Here is a 21,028-nt window from a genome sequence, read left to right on the forward strand (position 1 = left end):
AGCACTGCGTGCACAGGGAAATCCCTCTGCCTTACATCTCTCCATGCAAGTCTGGATCTCTTTTCAAAGTGAATTCACCCCACTGTCCACATGTTACTTTAACTAAAACTGTATCAAGTAAGACATATGTGACATAACAACATATATTTAGCCTCTGGCCCAGGTTCCTAGTGACAGAGGTGAGAGGAACATCTTTTGTTCTATTTGATCTTAGCTCCTGGTTCCTGGCTCAGGGGTCCTAAAACCCTTGGCGCTTCCTGATAAGGGTGAGAGAAGTGTCCTTTGTTAGTCATAGTAAGTCCCTTTCATCCCCAACTAGTTCATGCCAATGAGGAGAGGGACCAGGTGCCTGGGAACCAATCCTGAGATCTAAGCACTGGGGCTTACAGCCCCACCCACAGATGCCTGGAGAGGGAAAGAGGAGGGCTGGAGACTGAGCTGAACACCAATGGCCAATGATTTTATCACTGGTGCCTGTGTAATGGAAACCCGTAGGTGAAGAGTTCCAAGGGCCTCTGGTTGATGAGCACATGGAGGTGTGGGGGGGAGCGCACATCTGGAGAGGGCATGGAAGCTCTGGGCCCCTTCCCACACACCTGTGCCTGCTTCATTCGCCTGCCGAGCTGCAGCCTTTAGAATAAACCAGGAGTAGCGAGTAAGATGCTTCCCTGAGCTCTGTGGGCTGCTCTAACATGTGATCAAACCTGAGGAGGGGGGTCCCGGGAACCCGATTGGTAGCCAAGTGGACAGAAGTGTGGGTAACCTGGGGACTCACCAATGTGACTGGCATCTGAATTGAGGGCAGTCTTGAGGGACGAGGGCCCTGACCAGTGGGGTCTATCCTAAATGCAGGTAGTTAGGGCCCATGTTGAACTAAACTGTGGGACACCTATAGTTGGTGTCTCCTGTAAGTAGAGATTACGGCTCCTTGTAGTAAGTACACATCTGCCTCTATCTCACAGATGAAGAAACTGAAGGGTCAAGTTGCCCGCTTATGGCTCCACTTATGCACAGACTTGCTCACCCATCTTCCGCAGGGTACGAGTTTGGGGAACTTGTTGGCCGACAATCTTACCTTCAGACTGTTGTAGGCTAGATCTGCATCCTGGTCCAAATCCAGGTCATTCTTTGCTTGTTCCACCTGCACGGATGAGGAGACAGAGGTGAGCAGGGACCACAGGCAGCTGTCCCATGGTGATATTTTCAACCACAGAAGACATGCTCGTTTTGCCCGCACTCCCTGCTCTGTGTCTGCTTTCTTCCCGCCTCCAGAATGTAGTACCCTACTTCAGGCCACCAGGAAGCTCTCCATAAATTACCCTCCTGCCCGTCTTCACTGTCTCCATAACTTTATTCCCAGGTCCTTAGTCATATAAATATGTATACACTGTGCTACAGGTTGAATGATGTCCCTACAAAACATACGTTGAAGTCCAAAGCCTGGTACCCTGTGAATGTGACTTAGAAACAGGATCTTTGCAGAGAAAATCAAAGTCAAGATGAGGTCATAAGGATCGACCCTAATGCAATACGACTGGTGCCCTTACAAGGAGATTGATAGCATGTGTGCGCTCTCGCTCGCTCTCTCTCGCGCGCACACACGGGGGAATACCACTTGACGATGGAGGCAGAGATTGGAGTCCTACAGTGCCAAGTCAAGGAACTGGAGCTAAGGAATGCCAAGGGTTTCTGGCAATGCCAGATGCTCAGAGAGAGGCATGGAAGAGATTCCCCCCAAAAGCCTTTAAGAGAGCATGGCCCTCTTGGGACCTTACTTTTTGATTTCTGACCTCCAGAACTACAAGAGAATCAATTTCTGTTGTTTTGAGCCATCCAGTTTGTGGGATTTTGTTTCAGCAGCCAAGGAAACCAGCACCATAACACTTATGTACTTAAGAAGGCTAATACATAATAATTACGTGTTTATTAAGGAGATTAATGAGCTACCTTTGGTTTTTTTGGTGTGTGTGAACATGTGTATTCAGTTTTCCCAACTGAATCACTAAGCACTTTGTGGAGAAGCCTGCTTCCTCCATATCACCCCACAATAAGGACTCTGGCAGCTGACCCCTACAATGCTCAGTAAATGCTGATTTCAATTCCAAGGAATGTGGAGAGCAACAGCTGTAATGCTAGCCCATCATACTCAGTGAACCAATGACTCCTATAATTGTTTGACAGCTACTGAACCTGAATTGTCAATAAGAAGGGGCAGAAACACCTTCATAAATGGTTAGCTGCATGGGGTGATTTTAAGTAGTGGGTGAAAGTCCTTGAATAAGATGGGTTTTGGAGCTAAAACCTGACAGTGCTTAATTAGATTATCTGCAGTGCTAGCAACCTTAAGTCCAAGGTAAGGCCACTCCCCTGCTGTGCATGGATTAGGTGTGCCCATACAGACCAGGATGGATGTGAGCACCTCCTGGAGACTGTCCAGATGTAGGGCTGCTGCACGGACCACATGGTGTCCTGCCCCTGCAACCTGGGACAGCCGCTGTCCAGGGTACCAGTCTCTGTTTTGCTCCCACCCCATTAGTGGTACCAGATGGGACTCTTCAGAGTGGGCTCTTCATCTCTGCCCCAGTGAGAGGCCTGCACTTGTGTTCTGTGGAGCGTGGATTTGCCGCATGGCCATGGATAATTGTTGAGTGCATCCGGTTCTCAGAAAACGGAGATCATCCATGGTCCAAGGGGCTGTATTAAGGTGGACTGGCAGTTATGTTTCTAAGTGGGCAGCCCACTGGAATCACCCTGGTGGCAAAAGTGACTTTGCTATGCCCTGAGAAAGGGGGCTGGCTGGATGGGAAGTCAAACACAGGGACAGCCTGGCTGTCACAGAGGCCCCATCCTCACAGCAGGCTGCCACTCCCATACTGATGGCGTATCCTACAGACTTCTCTCTGTAGCTGCGACCCCACGTCACATCTCTCTGGAGGAAAGATTCAGGTGGCTCAGGATTCCTCTTGGAACCAGGGGCAGATCCAAGAACATGATCCTGTAGAGTGCTGTAGAGGGATTCTACACCTTCCGTCCCCTGCCCCACTCCTGCCTTTCTTACTAAACTCTGCAGAAACAAGATCTTTCTCCTTAAAGGGAGATCCTCAATACACATTCAGGGCTATAGGCCAACCCTATAGTTCTAACTCTTGTTCAGTGATAACTTTTTTTAAAGTTTATTTTGAGAGAGTGAGAGGGGGTGGGGCAGAGAGAGAGGGAGAGAGAAAATCCCAAGCAGGCTCTGCACTGTCAGTACAGAGCTCGCCTCGAGGCTTGAACCCATGAACCGTGAGATCATGACCTGAGTGAGCTGAAAGGAAGAGTCAGACGGTCAACTGAGCCACCCAGGCACCCCCAAGGATTACTTTTCAAGAAAGGGATATCCCTTTTTATTTGGTAGCAAGACAAAGAGAAAGCCTAAAGCCAAGATTTCAAAGTTATCTGGCATTTCTGTGGTGGGGAATCTGGAGCCTGGACCTTTGGGGGTAGCTGGTGGGCTGGGGACTTCTACATCAGGGATGGTCTGATGTGGTCTGTGTAGCTTTTCATAGATTTGATTTGCGCTTGCCTGTCAGGGCTCCTTCTCTTCTATGGACTGAATCATTTGTAAATCTAACCCCTTCAATCTCCAGTCTAATCCACCTGAGAGACTGAAGTCCACCAACAAGATTTACCTCCCCACTTTGTGCTCAGAATACCAGAGAATATTCTAGCAATACAGACCAATGTCTGTATCACATTTGAAGGGAAAGGGAAGCCAGGTGTTACCACTAAAAGGAGACCATGTGAAGAGGTGGGAGCAGGCCTGAGAAGCGGGGAGGGGGTTGAACTCCACAATGGGCAAGTCAGGCTTCAGAACAAAGACCTCTGACAAACCCATGATGAGGTCCAGCTAGTGATATGACCAGTGTCAGAACGGGCCTTCTATCCCATTGGAAGTGGTCTTTCTACCTCCCAACAAATAACACATGGGTCTCATCTCATCACTGCTAACTTCAGTGGGTTTTATTCCTACAGTGCCAATCTGCACCCAACCTAGCATTTGAGCCCTATCGATGTTTTCACTTGTCACCTGTGTTATGTGTCTGGTCCCCCCAACTGGATCATAAATTCCTCAATGGCTAGGGGTTTTTCTTCTTATATTTTTATCTCCTCTTGTGTAATAAACAGTTTGAATACCTACTACGACCTGGCTCTACCACAGTGCTGAGCATTGCATAGGTACCCGGGGTGGGGGGGTCCCTGAGAGACAGAGTGATACATCTGGGGACCCTAAGGTCTCAAGACATACCCTTTTGAGACCCAAGACACTGATGATAATCTGGACTGAGGCCAGGGAGCAATCATGGGATAGAAAACTGAGTGACCACAAACCTGGTCTACTCTTAACCCAGTGGGGGTAGACTAAAGTCCATGCCAGACTCCAGGTAAAGGGCAGTCACTTGTCTCTGTTAAAATTAGACTCTGGCTTGTATTTATACTTTAATCACACATCCTAGTGCCCTTTGCAAATAGGTGACAATGCCACAGGCTCTCCCTAGCTTCGCCACTGGGAATCCCTTGCCCTCGGGGCACTTGGGAAGCCTACTCCTGTCCATCTGGAGTGGTCTGGGGGCGCCGGCAGGTAGAGAAGACTCAGTGTGACACCAACACGAGGTGGAAGCTCCTCTCTGAAACCGAGCACCTGCATAAGCCCAAGTGGTCACCCTGCCACGTGAACCCTGGGAAAGAGTGTGCTGACGCCGGCACCTGGGGGCCGCTCTGCAGGCCTGCAGCCCCAGCACGCACCTGGACCTTCCGGCTGTCCTGCTGCTCCCTCTTCTCCAGCTGCACCTGCAGTTTCTTCCTCTCCTGCTCCAGCTCGCGCACTCTCTTCTGCAGTTTCAGGAAGACGGTCATGTCCATGGCTGCCTTTTCCAGGCCGATGTCCTTCAGGGGAACACAGGGAGCCGGGAAGGAGGTTTCAATAGCATAGCTGCCTCCGGGGACATACGGCACCTCCCAGCCTGCCTCTGTATCAGCTGCCTGTCCTCTCTCTGTACAAACATCAACCTGCGCCCCAGAGGCAGAGCCAATGCCAACCAACCATCAGTTCTCAGAGTGAAGTTGGCACTCCAGGCTCATTTTCTGTCTAGATGACATCTGAGTCTGGCCCATTTATATTCCTGTGAGAGCCACTTAAGATAACCACTCATACATTCCAAGAGTAAAGACACAGCCATTTTATTTGGAAGTTAAAAGAGTTCACTGATGGAAATGGTCTCATACCAGAGAAATTGTCAAACTCAGGCTTGACACTTCCTGATGGAAGAATCGATGTGGTTACTAATCACTGCAAATGTGTTGTCAAACACCACTTGATTGTACCTTGAAACAGAACCAAGACTTCCCTGCCATGCAACCTGTTTATTCTATAGACCCGAGAGCATCGATTTCCCAGATTTTCTCCCTTTGGATTCATGCCTGGGTTTGCCCTCTGGGGTTCTGTTGTGTGTGGGTGCGCATGTACAAACAGGTGTATCTGCATGAGCTTATCTATGTGGATCTTTAAAGTATATGTATAGCATTTCACGAGCACTTTGCGCTTAGCCAGCGCTGTACTAGCTGTCCTGGCTGATCCCAAGAACCAGCCTCAATTTCCTTGAAGAAGGTCAATCTGCTGATGGAGGTGGTTATGTCTGCACAGAAATGGCCACATATATGCCTGGTGGCATGTCTGGAGTTTAAATGACTGAAGCCTCCAGGATCCAGACTTCGGACGCTGCAGTGGTGACAGCAATGGCCTCTCTCAAGCTAACGTGAGCTAAGTGCTTACGGCGAGCAGCAGACCACACTGAACTGTACGAGAGAACACGTTCCCATCCCAAGGACCTCTTTTTCTATCGTTTGCCACCTTTACCCTGTCACTCGCGGTCTCTTATACTTTTTCTTTCTAGCACCGAACACTTGAGGTTCTATTACAAACTTCTCCCGTCACCTGATTACTGCCGACTTTCCACCTGACAAGCTCTGTGAGGGCAGAGACCGTCCCTGGCTTGGTGACCACTACTTCACCTGCAGCATCCTGCACAAGATGTGCTCAAAGCACGTTTGTATTTACAACTGCCTCTCTTCCAGGTCTGTCTTTCACGTGCTTAAGGTTTTATGTACTTGTGATTCTCTTCTTTTCAGATGCCGGAGAAAAACTTGTGTCTGTCTACCTTTGGGAAAATTACACACAGGTTACAAAGTCCACTGTGTGGTATTCAGAAACTCTGGGACTATTACTGACAAAGATATAGTCACTTGGCAAATATCTGTGGTTCCAAATATTCCAAATAATTGTTCTGAGTTTTACCCAGTTTCTAAGTCAGGAAAAAATTTTTCTTGCATATTTATGGCTATTTTATATGTGCTATACTAAATGGGGATGATAAATTATTTCCATTTTAATGACTAAGCTGTTCTTTTCTCTGATGTTGTATTTATTTTTTAATATAATTTATAGTCAAATTGGCTTCCATACAACACCCAGTGCTCATCCCATCAAGTACCCTCCTCAATGCCCATCACCCACTTTCCCCTCTCCCCCACCTCCCATCAATCCTCGATTTGTTCTCTGTATTTAACAGTCTCTTATGGTTTGCCTCCCTCTCTGTAACTATTTTTTCCATTTCCTTTCCGCCATGATCTTCTGTTAAGTCTCTCAAGATCCACATATGAGTGAAAACATAGGATATCTTTCTCTGACTTATTTCACTTAGCATAACACCCTCCAGTTCCATTCACATTGCTGCAAATGGCAAGATTTCATTCTCATTGCCACGTAGTATTCCATTGTGTATATAAACCACATCTTCATCCATTCATCAGTTGATGGACATTTAGGATCTTTCTATATTTTGGCTATTGCTGAAAGCACTGCTATAAACATTCAGGTACATGTACCCCTATGCATCAGCACTCCTGTATCTCTTGGGTAAATTTCTAGCAGTGCTATTTCTGGGTCATAGGGTAGATCTATTTTTAATTTTTTGAGGAACCTCCACACTGTTTTCCAGAGCGGCTGCACCAGTTTGCATTGCCACCAACAGTGCAAGAGGGTTCCCGTTTCTCCACATCCTCACCTAAGCTGTTCCTTCTTAAGCCAGGCATTTACCTCTCTGCAATAGGCTCTCAGTTTTATAAGAGGAAGGATCAGGGATTTACCTTCTTCCTTTCTTTCTGGATAGTGGGTAAGGTGAACAGTAATCTATCTCTTTGCACAGTAAATATTAACTCCAGGATCTGTAAGTTCCCAGCAGGCCAAGTGATCCCCTGGTCAGAAAGAAGCCTGTGGACACTGGTCACCATCAGCCAGAAGAGTACACCTCTACACAGTTGGTAAACCCAAAGCAGCTCCACTCCCTCTGGAGCACAGACAGCAGCCATGAGCCTGTCTTACTCACCTCCACCTGTTGGAGGGCATCCTCTGTGTCTCCGACCTCAGATGTGGAGATGGAGGGGTAATTAGAGTCAGATTCTAAACTGCTCTGGTTTGATGGGTTCCGCCTGTGCCCTGGGGTTTGCTGTTGAAGGAGAAAAATGTGAGTACTCCTAACAAATGAATGCTCATGAGAACTATTTCTTTTTCAAAGGCCAGTAGATCTTAGAGTTGGACTCTGGCCCCATTTGTCAACAAGAACAGGTCTTGGAATGATAGCTAAATGGAGCTGTTCCCATGAAAACTTCATCTACAGTTCTTATAGTCATCTGTCTAGCTAACAAAATGACGATGAGGAGGGACCTCCATAGCCGGACCAAATTCCCTCTCTCCTAATGAGATCTGAGTCCCTAACACCTCAGCCGATTTTTCCACAAAGTCCTGAGCAAACAAGTCTTATCTTCCTGGTCTTGCCTTGATAGTACACAAAAGCCATCCTGTCATTAGGCCCCAACTTGAAAAGAATGTAGCAAGCCTGCTTCTAAGGGCCCCTTAGAGGGCCCTTCAACTTGCGCTCCAATTTTATGAAAATAGTAAGCACATTAGAAATACAGGTTACCGGGGGGGCTCGGTCGGTTAAGTGTCCAACTCTTGATCTTGGCTCAGGTCACGGTCTCATGATTTGTGAGATAGAGCTCAGTGTCAGGCTCTGCACTGACAGTGTGGAGCCTGCTTGGAATTCTCTCTCTGCCCCTCCCCCACTCATGCACATTCTCTAATTAAAACATTTTGAAAAAAGAAATAGAGGTTACCATTTATACTTAGGTTGTTCATGTAAAAATACTTTTCTTTTTCTTGCATATGATTTGGCTTTGAGAATAAAAAGTGGCCAGAAAATTCTGTATTTATATATGTTCCTCTTCAGCTTATCTTCCTGGTTCCTATGCAATTAACTTATCAATCTTGTTTGAATATGCATTTCTGGAGGGAATGTTTATGTGGGGTAAAAAGGAACGATAAATCCTGAAATAGGATGTTTCTATGTATAAAGATTAGGAGAAATGATCAGACGCTGTGGGTTTCTCTGCAGCATGCACCAGCAATGCGGAGATCTGAACTCCCCCACGCGCTAGTGTTTCAGTGTAGGGACGTTTCTGGGGCAGGTAACACGACTGACAATACGCACCATGGTGGGATTTTCCTTAAACTCCTGAGATCTTTAGAAGACCCCAAAGTTGGAAAAAGGAGCTGTCCCTGGGAAGGATCACCTGGCCCCACTACTTCCTTATGTGATAACCACTGGCAGGCACGGCAAGAACAGCCGCCAGAAAGGCACAGATTTACTGAGCACGACCATGTTGGATGGCAGTGCAGTGGCTGGAGATGTGCATGAACGGGGGTGAGGAAGCCGGAGGTGGGGCCGGTGCCAGAACTGCCCTCCTTGCCTTGATGATGGTCATCTCATCCCGAAGGTTGTCGTATCTCTGCTCCAACCGTGAGTATTCCTTCACGAGGTTCTGGTACCGGGAGCGCTCCTCCTCCAGCTCCCTCTTCATCAGATTTTCCTTGGCAGAGTTTTGGGCAGATTCGTCTGGAAAGCAGGCACACGAAACTGCAGTTTTGCTTTCTGAATGGATTCCCCTTGCATGAGTCTTGACTCATGCTTTGTGATTAATCTCTCTTTGCAAGGCTGCCCATGACAAGCGCCCACCACCACCACCTGATGAGTTTATTCAGCAGCAACTTCACCCACTGCAGAGCAAAGGGAAGCTTGTCAGGGCAGCTTAAGTCTTCAGAGAAGGTGGGGGAGAAGCAGGCAGCGGACAGGACATTCCCTTGCTTAATGCACCAGCTTCTCTCCTGTGACAACAGTCACAGCAGCTGCTGGCAAGATCCCTGGAAGAACCCAGGTTTTGTTCCCCAGTTTTGTCCCCATTCCTGATCTTTCGGGTTCTGGAACTGTAGGGAGATTGAAGGAGATAAGGCCAGATGTCAGGTTGGGGGAAGGAGGGAAGGTAAACAGATCACATGGATGGGCTCTCCCCCCCCCTCACCAAAACTTATTATTCATATCAGCAGAAAGAAGCAATATTTATAGGGAAATGAAGTTTAAGTTTTCAATGAGATTTCATGCTGGGTGAAATCATGTCCTTAGATGGTTCAATCCTCTCGTGGCATGGGGGAGAGACCTAAGAGGAAAAGGTGAGTGATTTGCTTAAGGAACCCACTGAGCTGGGCAAGGACTGGGATCTGTGGACACCAACTGCTCCTCCTTGGTCAGGCAGCCCATGGGGGTTGATGGTGGCACAGGGGTCGGTGGGGTCTGACCCAGGACCTTCTCTTCAGCAAACATTAGCAGACGACCCACTGGGCAGAAGAAACCACAACAGGTCCTATGGACACTAAAGATAAATTTAAAATCAGCAATAATGACAGCTCCTAGGTGCTCATTAGGTATCAAGCACCATGCTAAATGCTTTATGCTTCGGAGAGCTATACTTTTATGCCCATTTTGCAGATGAAGAAACTGAGGACTACAGTCATTAAGGGAGTTGCTCAAGGCCAGGCAGTAGCATATGGTAATTATTCTTCGAGTACAAGTCCCCTGAACTCCAAATCCTGTCCACTACATTGTCCATTATGTGCATTAAACTCAAAACCAGGAGTTGCAGCAGAGTCTTAAAGGTGCCCCCCCCCCACCCCCCTGCTTCTTTTTCATTTATTAAAGCCCTTTCTCCCTGCACCATCTTGACTGTGTTCTTGCTAGGAGGCTTTGGGGGCAGAAATCAGTATGGAAAAGAAGTTAAACTCCAAAATGAAAAATCAAGTGCTTTGGTACTTACCTTTCACTTGGCACAGGATTTGGTTGTTAAGCTGTTCTTTCTCATCTTTTAAGAGAGCATTTTCTTCCTCCAGGTCTGCAACACGCTGAATGGGAGAGCAAGAGGGGAAAATGTTTGCCCTTTGAGGCTGGGGAAAGGAGAGGCTCCTTTTGTGGGGTTTGAAGTACAGCTGGTTATGTCTGCATCCTCTTTTTAAGAGAATCAAGTCAGTCAAGACTGCTTTCACTTTGAGGGAAAAATTGTTGCACTGAAAGAAAAGTCCCATTAAAAGAAGACAGATGAGCTCACCACTCTGTACTGCCTTCCAGCGCCCACAGAAGTCTCATGAGAAGTCTGCACATGCTCACAGGCCGTGTGCAGGAATGGACAACGATAATAGGCTTTCACTTCGTGTTTGGTTGCTTGTCTTGGTAAATTTTGAGCTCTCAAACCTGAGTGGCAGGAGAGCCCAAGGCTCACAATGAAGAATTATCTCTGATCTTCATCCTACTTGCCCTTGCCGGTCTCAGTGGAGCAGCACAGGTCAGGTGTCGCGGAAGGAAAGAGAACTCTAGTGCTTAGCTTCTGATGATACCCACCGCCCCCACCACAAAGAAAACATGAAGTGAATGCTACTGAAAATGGCACAAAAAGAAAAGACTAAAGAAAAATCCTGTTCTGTTCAGAGGAAGAATACAAACAGCGTATGGCAAGCTTTCAAAAAAATTTTTTTAAGGAGTGCCTGGGTGGCTCAGTCGGTTGAGTGTCTGACTTTGGCTCAGGTCATTATCTCACAGCTCATGAGATCGAGCACTGTATCGGGCTTTGTGCCAACAGCTCAGAGCCTGGAGCCTGCTTTGGATTCTGTATCTCCCTCTCTCTCTCTGCCGCTCCCCTGCTCACACTCTGTATCTCTCTCAAAAATAAAATAAAAACAAAAAAAATTAAACAAAATTCTTTTTAATGTTTATTTTTTGAGAGACAGACTGCAAGTGGGGGAGGGGCAGAGAGAGAGAGGGAGATACAGAATCCAAAGCAGGCTCCAGGCTCTGAGCTGTCAAGCATAGAGCCCAACATGGGGCTTGAACCCATGAACTGTGAGATCGTGACCTGAGCTGAAGTCGGATGCTCAACCAACTGAGCCACCCAGATGCCTCAGTATGGCAAGCTTTTTAAAAAAGGAAGTTTTGGCTATTTAGTATTGGAGCAAATATTTGTATAGATTTAAAAACGTAACAATTCATACATATTCTAAGACAATCAGAAATCATTAGTTGTTCTAGAAGAGTATAGGAAAGGGGTATATCTTAACATGGGAGCTGGAGCACAATGGATCCACCTCTGCATGTTTCTCTCTGGAACCCCTGGAGACTCATCTGGCAGAAGGCCACTGAGTAATTTTCCTCACCAATGTCGCATCCTTGTCTTCCTGACAAAGGTAAGCAAGTGAGTGAGCACTGTGGAAACTGGACAGGAAGAGGAGGAGAACACGTGCCCAGGGGCCCTCGATTCAGGCATCCACACTTGAGTCCCACTTCCTTGGAGGCTCCCTGAACCACTGGCAAGTCAGCACAAACTCCTGCGATCACATCACAATCAAAGTACAGCAAATCTGGCCTGAGGCAAAGACAAGGAGCTCCACAGCCACGGATCTCTGGCTCTGTAAAGCCCAGGTCTCCCTCTGGAAAACAAACACCCACCCCACAGGCCTGGTCTCAGCATTAAAGGAGATGATGTATGTGGAGTTCAAGCAGCAGGAATGGCATGGAGCTGTTGATGAATGTATGTAGCTGGTTCTACAACATTACCTTCCCCAGGCGCCAAGCTGAAGCATATACTTTAAAATAATTCCATCACTTAGCAACAACTGAAAGAAAAATTAATACCTATTCTGCACAGGTTATTTCATAAAACAGAAAAGGAGGGAACACTTCTCAGTTCCCTTTACAAGACCAGTAATATCCTAACACCAAAACTAGAGACATCACAAGAAAACCACAGACTATTACCTCTTGAGGAGATGAATGCAAAAATCCTTAACAAAAATGTTACCAAATGTTCATGATAAAAACACTTAAACTAGGAATAGGAGGGACTTTCCTCAACCTGATAAAGGGCATCTACAAAAACCCACAACATCAGACTTTATGGCAGAAGACTGAATACCTTTTGTGTCCACAGTCAGGACAAAGACAAGGATGCCTGCTCTTGCCAAAACTATTCACCAATGTACTGGAGATTCTAGCCAGGGCAAATACAAAAAAAATAAAAATCATCAAGATTGGAAAGGAAGAAGTAAAATGATCTTTATCTGCATAAGACATTATCTTTTATGTAGACAATCCCAGGCAATATACTTAAAAGGTATTAGAATAAATGAGTTCAGGTCGTAGAGTACGAGATCAATACACAAAACTTGATTGCATTTCTATACACTGCAGTAAACAATCTGAGAAGCAAAATTAAGAAAGCAATTTCATTTACAAAAGCTTAAGAAGAAAATACTCTGGAATACATTTAACAAAAGCAGTAGAAATTTATACTCTGAAAGCTACAAAATATTGCTGAAGGAAATTAAAGAAGATCTAAAGTGGAAAGACATCCTAAGTTAGTAGATCGGAAGACTTAATGTTAAGATATAACCCTCCTCCAATTGATTTATAGACTCAACAAAATCATTATCAAGATCCCAGATGGCTTTGTTGCAGAAATTGACAAGCTGACCCTGAAATTTACATGGAATATCTAGGGATCCAGAATAGCCAAAATAATCTTGAAAGATTATTTGGAAGAATCACACTTCTCAATTTTAACACTTACTACTTCAAACACGATTATGGTAATCAAGACAGTGAGACACTAGCATCAGGGTAGACCATAGATCAATAGAATAGAATGGAGAATCCAGAAATAAACTCTCATGTTGTAATTCATTGAGGAAAGAATAGTCTTTTCAACAAATGGCCCGGACAACTGTATTTCCACAAAGTAAAATTGGACTCCTACCTCACACTATACACAAAAAATAAAGTGTATCAAAGACCTAAATGTAAGAGTTAAAACTATAAAACTCTTGGAAAAGAACAAAGGAGTAAAATCTCTGAATTCGGATTAGTCAATGGCTTCTTAAATATAACACCGAAAGCACAAGTAGCCAAAGAAAAAAATATTTAAATTGGACTTCATCCAAACTAAAAACTTTTCTGCTTAGAAGGATACTATCAAAAGGAAAAGGGAACACACAGTATGACAATAAATATCTGTAAATCATTTATATGGTATGGAACTTGGACCCTGAATAGAGTATTTATAACTCAACAAATAAAAAGAAATCCAATCAAAAAATGGGAAAAAAAAATTGAGCAGACACCTGCAAGTGGCCAATAAGCACACAAGATGTTCAAGGTCATTAGGGAAATGCAAGCCAAACCACAATGATTTATCACCTCACATATACTAGGATGGTTAAACTAAAAAAAAAAAAAAAAAAAAAAAAAAGACAATTATAAGTGTTTGGGGAGGATGCAGAGAAATCATAATTCTCATATACTGCTGATGGGAACGTAAACCAATGCAGCAGCTTTGGAAATTCCTTGAAAGTTGCATTTTAACCCTTGTTTGACCAGCAATTCCATTCCTAGGTTTCTAAGAGAAATGAAAACTTATGTCCGTACAAGAACTTGTACACAGATGGTTGTAGGAGAGTTATTCAAAAGGGCTAAAAAGTGGAACCAATTCAAATGTCCATCAATGAACTGATGAATATGGTATATCCATATGATGAAATACTATTTAGCAATAAAAAGCAATAAAGTACTGATTAATGCTCCAACATGGATAAATCTTGAAAACATTATGCTAAATGAAAAAGGCCAGTCCAAAAGTTGCATATGGTAGGATTCCATTTATATGAAATGTCCAGAAGGGGTAGATCAGTGGAGACAGAAAGCAGATTAGTTGCCTAAGGCTGGGACAGGGAATAAGGGGGGAATGGGGGGTGTGACTATTAATGGATACAGTGTTCTTTGGGGGGTGATAAAAATATTCCAAAATTAGACTATGCAATAGTTGCAAAACTCTGACTATATTAAAAAAAAATTGTATACTTTAAATGAGTAAGCTATGGTATATGAATTATATTCAATAAAGCTACTAAAAAATCATTCCACAAATTAACCAATCTACTAAGCACAGTACCCTGTGCTAGATGTGGTACAAGATAAAAATATGAGTATGAAACAGGCTCCCAGATTTGGGCCGAGTGATAAACTCCTCCAGAGACACCTGCAAGACTGTAGTGGGTGACACAATGAATGAGCTTGCTCCCTGGTTCAAGTCCTCACTTCCAGCCGTCTTTGGTACATTTCATGATCTACTGCAGGGGGGTGGGGGTTGGGCTGGGGAAGACTCCTCCCAGCCTGTGTAGAAAGACATCCATGGTACAACAACAACATGTGCGTGGCAGCTGAGATTAGATGGTAACCTACCAGGACTGCTACCTAGGAGACAAATCCCTGATGGACCCATCAGACTGGTTCAAGGGCAGAACCTTCCTGATGTCTGAATTTCAGTTGGTTATGAGTAAGTGCTCCCTTGCCTTCCCCCTAGCATTAAAGTTCAGCTTAAGGTGCTGAGAGATGAGTATGGCTCCTTCCACCCTCAGCATCGCATGGAAAGAGTCAGGAAAGAATTTCTACAAGGCTGGAGTCCTAGAGCAAGGTCACCTGGCCCTGTCCTCCCTAGGGGCTCGGAAAGCGGCGACTCTCACAGATGCCTCTGCTACTCTAGGGAGCTAATGGCTTTGCAGGTGGCTTGCCCTCTCTGGCTCCATACAGAGAACTGCAGATACACAATACCTTTGGAAGCTTACCAAAAACTCCAAGTACTTTGTCAACAGTCTGTTGAAACAATCCAATATCTTTTGATTTCAAAGAATTTTCAATGTCCTGCAAAATGAGGCTCGAAACTACCTTGTAGGAAACTGTTTGCCTTCTCTGCCACGGGACATTGCTGCTTTTCATTCTCTCAATTCAGACAAACTTGGTTTCTACCTCAAGTTCAACTGTGAATGTACTGCTCAGAGTTGTGGGAATGAGGCTCTGACCAGTATGAATCATTCTGACACCACTCTGGGTACTGAGCAGAGCCCTCACCCACCAGGCAGATTAGAAACCCTTCCATGGAGAGTCAGGCAAAGGGGCATGTTCTGTCTCCCCTCAGGATATCAAACAAGAAAAGGCTGGTAAAAGGATATGCATATATGGGTGGCTCAGTTGGTTAAGTGTCCGACTTTGGCTCAGGTCATGATCTCACCCTTTAGGAGTTCAAGCTCCACGTCGGGCTCTGTGTCTCCCTCTCTTTCTCTCCCCCTCCCCTGCTTGCACTGTTTCTCTCTCTCAAAAACATTAAAACAATTTTTTTTAAAGATATACATATAACTAATTATAACAAACTCTTCTTTCTCAACAAGTTATTGCCTATTACAATTAACACAGTTGACGTGGTGTGTCTGCAAAGACCAAAATCTGCTTTGGTGGCGAGGGTGAGAAATGGAAGAAAAAACACTGAGTGGTGCCCTTTGGTCATCACAGGCCGCTGCTCACCAAGCCTAGCTCTATCCCCGGGGATGATACAGGGCAAAGCTGTCAGTCACCCATCAGACCCTTCCTGACAGAATTCTCTGTGCCAGGAGCCAGAGAGGCAAAAATAAGGAACACTAGAGGTGGCCGCCCTCAGATAGCATCCAGCCCAACGGGAGAGGCGGACGTGTGTGTAGCAGAAAACCAGTAAGGTTCATGGCTGAGCTCTGTAAAGCAGGGTTTCTAAGCCTCAGCACTGTTGACATGTTAGGCTAGATAATTTGTCATTGTTGGCGGGAGTGGGGGTGCTGTCCTGTCAGACATTGAGCAGCATCCTGGCTTCTACCCGCCAGATGTTGGTAACTCTACCCCCCTAACTGTGACTACCAAGATGTCTCCAGACATTGTAAAATATTCCTGTGGGCCTCTTGTTGAGAACCACAGCTATGAGGGGATTTATTAAATTTTTCTAATGTTTATTTTTGAGAGAGACAGAGCATGAGTGGGGGAGGGGCAGAGAGAGAGAGGGAGACACAGAATCCGAAACAGGCTCCAGGCTGTCAACACAGAACCCGACCTGGGGCTCGAACTCACAGACCACAAGATCATGACCTGAGCCAAAGTCAGCTGCTCAACCAACTGAGCCACCCAGGCACCCCTGAGGGGATTTAGAAAGGAGGTAACAAGGAACAGATGGAGGCCCCAGAAGGTTTCCCAGGAGAAGTGGGCCATCTCAATGAGACATGCGGAATTTCACGGGCAGCCGAGGGCACTCCGGGTGGGAAGATGAGCAGTGTGGAAGCCTCGGTCTGGGGACGGAACAGCTCTGTCGTGGTCATGTGTGGTTTGGACAGGGGGCGCTGGCTGAGAAACGAGGCCGGGCAGGTAGCAGAAGTGAGAACTGGAGAATGGATTCACGCCCTTTGACCTCAGGATAAGCTCAACTCCTCCACACACCTTCCTAAAACGGGCTGAGTGGAGCCCAGCTTCTCCCCACCTCTGGTTTCCACCTGAGCGTTTCCCTGTTCCCTCTGCCACACTCTTCCCTAGCCTTTTACTGAGGACTTCTCCTCATCAGGTTAGGACCATGATTCATTCCTCCAGGAAGGCCTCCTATCCTGCACATGTGGGCTGTGCCCCATGCTCAGTTCTTCTAGGGCCTGTAGGTCCCTCCAGAGACCCAGAGAGACTGCTCTGCTTCCTCACCCACCTGCGCAGCCTGGGCCCCTGGACCACCGCCAGGCTGGCGTGTCATCAGAGCCCGGCCCAATGCGACTGAAGGAGGGAGGACCCCACACATCCCATTAAGAGGCCTGTGCTTTTCTCAGTTAAACAACAACAACAAAAAAAGGGTTCAATTTTTTTTTTTTAATGAATGGGTTTGTGGTTGACTAAAACATCTAGAACACAAGAGTTACTTAATCAAATGATTCAAGAGAAACAATGTGGGGGAAAAAGTACTCAAGTGCATCTCATTTTCTATTATTGAAGATGGTTCACCCGATGAGCACCTTGGCAAATAGTAAAAATAGCTCTCATGTTCCTTGACGCACAAGCTGAAAGCAGCCAACGGAAGAAACCACAAGGCGTGTGCCTCTACAAAAGAAAGCCTTGGTGGGGCCTCAAGTGAAGCTCGACCTGGTGCCACATCTGGAGGGTGACACTCCATTCTCCCTCAGCCAGGAACAAGGCCCAAGGCTGTAACTTCTGAATTCCCTGATCTAAGTCAATGTGTGTTCCCCTTAACCACCCTCTGAATATGCAGATGGCTCACGGAGCATGTGGTCACCTGAGAAGGCATCTGAGATCACTCATGGTCATTACTTTGCTCTGTGCTTCCTACAGTCAACACCCTTCTGAGATGCAACACAGCGCCTGGCCAGTAGAGTGTGCGTGCCATTACCACCAGGTTGGACCAGAGACCTCCATTCCTAGCAATGTAGTCTAAGTTTATTGCAACCACTTATGATCTAGAATCTCAGGCAAGACTAGTTTGAGAAAGCCATGGTCAACAGCATGTACCTAGCTTGAAGTCTTCTAATGTGCTTGAGCCTCATTTCTTCCCTCTGTCTCCCTCTGAGGCTTTGATTCATGAAGGCAGGCCTCTGAGGAACTCGGCTTTGTCATTCTGAGCCCTACATCAAAGTGACCCTGGGGAGCTTTGTTCTCTTCCTTGCCTGAACAGCCCTGGAGGTGGGCCCACGGTCCTGCTCTTCCGTGAACAGCAGGAGGGGCAGGTCCCACAATCGGCTCCATACCCTGGGAGGACAGAGAAGGCTTCCCTATCACATTTCACCAGGTACTGGCCACCCCTCAGTCTTTCCAGCCAGCTAGCACATGGGATGTCTATTGGCAGGCACAGTAGGTGACAAACTCCTGCAGCTAAATGGTCTCCCTTTTGTGAAGGGTCAGGAATGCAGCCTACAGTGAGAGACACAGAACACAGAACCAGGCAGCTGTGTTCCCTTTAGCACACTAACATCTTCACTAGGGTTCAGGACTCACACATTCAGCAGCTCCATTTCTCTTGGGCAAGGGGTGGAGCGAGCATCTTTCAGCTCTTGCACGCCACATTACCTGGAGCATTTCTTCTAAAAGGTTATTTGGGACAGATCATCAGAACCAACATTGGGGGTAAAACCTAGCACTATCAGGGTAATTTAGCCCCTGGTAAGTTAAATGAAACAAATACCCCAGATTCATGCTCAAGAACTGCCTTTACTAGTTCATCTTTAGGGATACAAATGTAGCTCTGAGCTTTTAGTTCTGTTTTGTTTATCAAGTTGGGTATTTATACTAAAAAAAAGAGCCAAGTGCAAGGTTTCTAGTAGAAAACCATAGGACCAACTGATTGGACAATGTCTATCAGAAAAGGCTCATCATCTGCCCACTGTTGTGTCCTGAGTCCTCTGCCCTGCACTCTGCTTCAGCCCAATGGCTGGTTGGTCCTCAAACCCACCCAGCCTATTCCCACCCATTGCAACTGCTATTACACTTGTTATCTGTTTCCTAGAAATGCTCATGGCTCACCCGCCCCTCACTAAGGTGTCTTTTCAGAGACAGAGACACTCTGGCTGCCATAAGCGAAGCCACACTTCTCCCTGTCCCCAGAGGTCCCTCTTTATCCCCTTCACTCTGCTTTATTTTTCTTTATGGCACACGATGGATCATTTGTATTCGATTCCTGTCTGTACATTCTCTCATAATCCCAAATATGTGAGCTCCATAAGAACAAGAAGGACTTTAAAAAAGTTTCCTTTTGCCCCAGTGCATAGAAAAGCACCTAACAAATAGAGGCAGCCCATAACTATCTGGTGAATGGATGAAGGACCTGGATTTCCATGATTTCGTCAATGAGCCGATATCCTTCCACACAGTTGGCACAGAATACTGGTTCCGATAACCATCAGCCTCCTTCCAAACCACAAACCCTGGAGCTCTGGGAGCACAACTCGATGTCTTAGTTGGCCAGAGAAGTCTACTCTGCATCTTTGCGGAAAGACTGGAAACACCCCATTGCAAGGAACCCACTATCCCCACGATACTTCTCCACTTCTATTTGGAAAAACCCCAAACGTTTATACTGGAACTACCCAAGGTAAGCAAGCAGAGGCTGGCAGATCGGTGACAGAGGACACAATACAACACATGGCCCTAACTGTTGGACGCTCAGCCCGGGGGCTGCTCTTCAGCTCTCACATGTGTCAAGGACCTTTGCTCAGAGCTAGGAAGCTGGCTGGGGGCCACTCTTCTTCGCCCACCCGCAACCCTGCCCCGAGCCAGGCCTTTGGAGCAGATTCTGGACAATGAGCCATAACTCTGTGTCAAGGGCAGCCCTGGGCACCACTTCTCTTTCCCCACAGACACAAAACAGCTCAACTGTACAAGACGGCATAGCAGCACACGACAGCCAGCATGGGGTAACTGATACCTTTAAAAAAGAACCCACCACACGGGCTAAAAGGAGGGGAGGCCAAAGGCCTGGGTGCGACTGTTCTGGGGGGAAGGCCACAACAATGGAGGCCTTCAGCAGAGAGGGTGCCCACTAACATGTGGCTGGGGGTCTGCAGCCACAGTGGGGAATTCCTGTCCCCAGGGAGACCCAACTTCCCCCCCACCCAAGGGCAGCTCAGCCACGTGGCCAGACAATGGGTATCGTCAGCAGTGGGGAGCCCAAAGTTTTCCAGGATACCAGTTCCAATAAAGCATTTGCTGACAGACATATCAAACCCATTAATTAACACCTACGAGCAGTCTGTTCCTCACTGTGCTCTGCTCGTCTCATCAATCTCGCTCAAGGCAGAGCAGCCTCTAGACGAGCCCGAGAGGAAACCAATTGTCTGATTATTCAGCATTTGTTAAGATTGGACACAGTGCCTTTGATAAATATTAAACCCTGACCAGGGACAAAAGATGGAGGGTGGGAGGCGGGGGGAAGCTTAGCTCTGCTACTCACCCACCTCACAGCCACCAGAATAAAAAAGCTTTTCCAGACCCGAGAGGAGGAGGCCATTTTGCTTCCACTCTCTTCCTGGAGACAGGTGGATGCTGCACCTAATGAATCATCTCATGCCAGTTTCTTCTCCTGTTGCTAGTTTGGGATTTGCTTACATTTGGAGTCAGAGAAGGTGCTTTTCTTGTCCTGCCTCTGTGCTTATTCTTCCCCTTCTTGTAGTGGCCTTGAGACTGGTCTTCTTGCCAGTTCCAAGCTCTCATTGTGTTTAAAACCTAGCTCAACACACTCCTAGGAAACTATTTTAAGGAGCAAAGGAAGGAAGCTCTTCTCTGTTTTGCCCTGCCCAGGAAGAGTTTCATATGTAAGCCTTCAGACTCCCTTGGATAGAGACTTGGACATCTTTAAAGCACCAAGTCCTCAAATCAAAGTGCCCAAGGGGAAGCAGAGAAGGTGGCTGGGGAGCTGAGAAGTCAAGTGCTCTCTGTGGGGGCAGAGACAGGAGACAGCTAGCTTTGTGGATCTGCTGAGTACACATACTTCCCACGTGTCTCATCCGACGGGTATGCACATGCAGGGAACCTGCTTTTCTTTCCCTCCTAGGGTCAATCTCAAGGGTTTCCAGTCCTAATCCTGGGTTCTTCTCTGCCTTTGGATTCCACGATCTTGTTTTTTTATTCACATGGAAGGGTTACTGTCCCTCCATTCCCACAGTTAATAGACCTCAAGGGTGGAATCCCACGGTTTGTAGGTGACAGGCTTACAGCTACATTCG

General features: G+C 46.5%; 1 protein-coding gene across 4 annotated transcripts in view; it reads right to left on the bottom strand.

Moving 5' to 3' along the window:
• Nucleotides 1-21,028, bottom strand: part of MYO5B (myosin VB) — a 343,332-nt gene that overhangs the window by 31,669 nt on the left and 290,635 nt on the right. For all 4 annotated transcript variants that reach the window (XM_078435245.2, XM_078435247.2, XM_078435246.2 and 1 more), the window contains exons 23-27: nucleotides 10,243-10,327; nucleotides 8,845-8,990; nucleotides 7,425-7,544; nucleotides 4,786-4,926; nucleotides 1,076-1,141 (exon numbers count right to left, since the gene is read on the bottom strand). In XM_078435245.2, coding sequence (XP_078291371.2) covers nucleotides 1,076-1,141; nucleotides 4,786-4,926; nucleotides 7,425-7,544; nucleotides 8,845-8,990; nucleotides 10,243-10,327 — 558 coding nt within the window. The remainder of the gene's footprint in view (nucleotides 1-1,075; nucleotides 1,142-4,785; nucleotides 4,927-7,424; nucleotides 7,545-8,844; nucleotides 8,991-10,242; nucleotides 10,328-21,028) is intronic.

This window comes from Panthera onca, chromosome D3 (genome assembly GCF_046562875.1).
Source record: "Panthera onca isolate mPanOnc1 chromosome D3, mPanOnc1 haplotype 2, whole genome shotgun sequence".
Taxonomy (NCBI): domain Eukaryota; kingdom Metazoa; phylum Chordata; class Mammalia; order Carnivora; family Felidae; genus Panthera; species Panthera onca.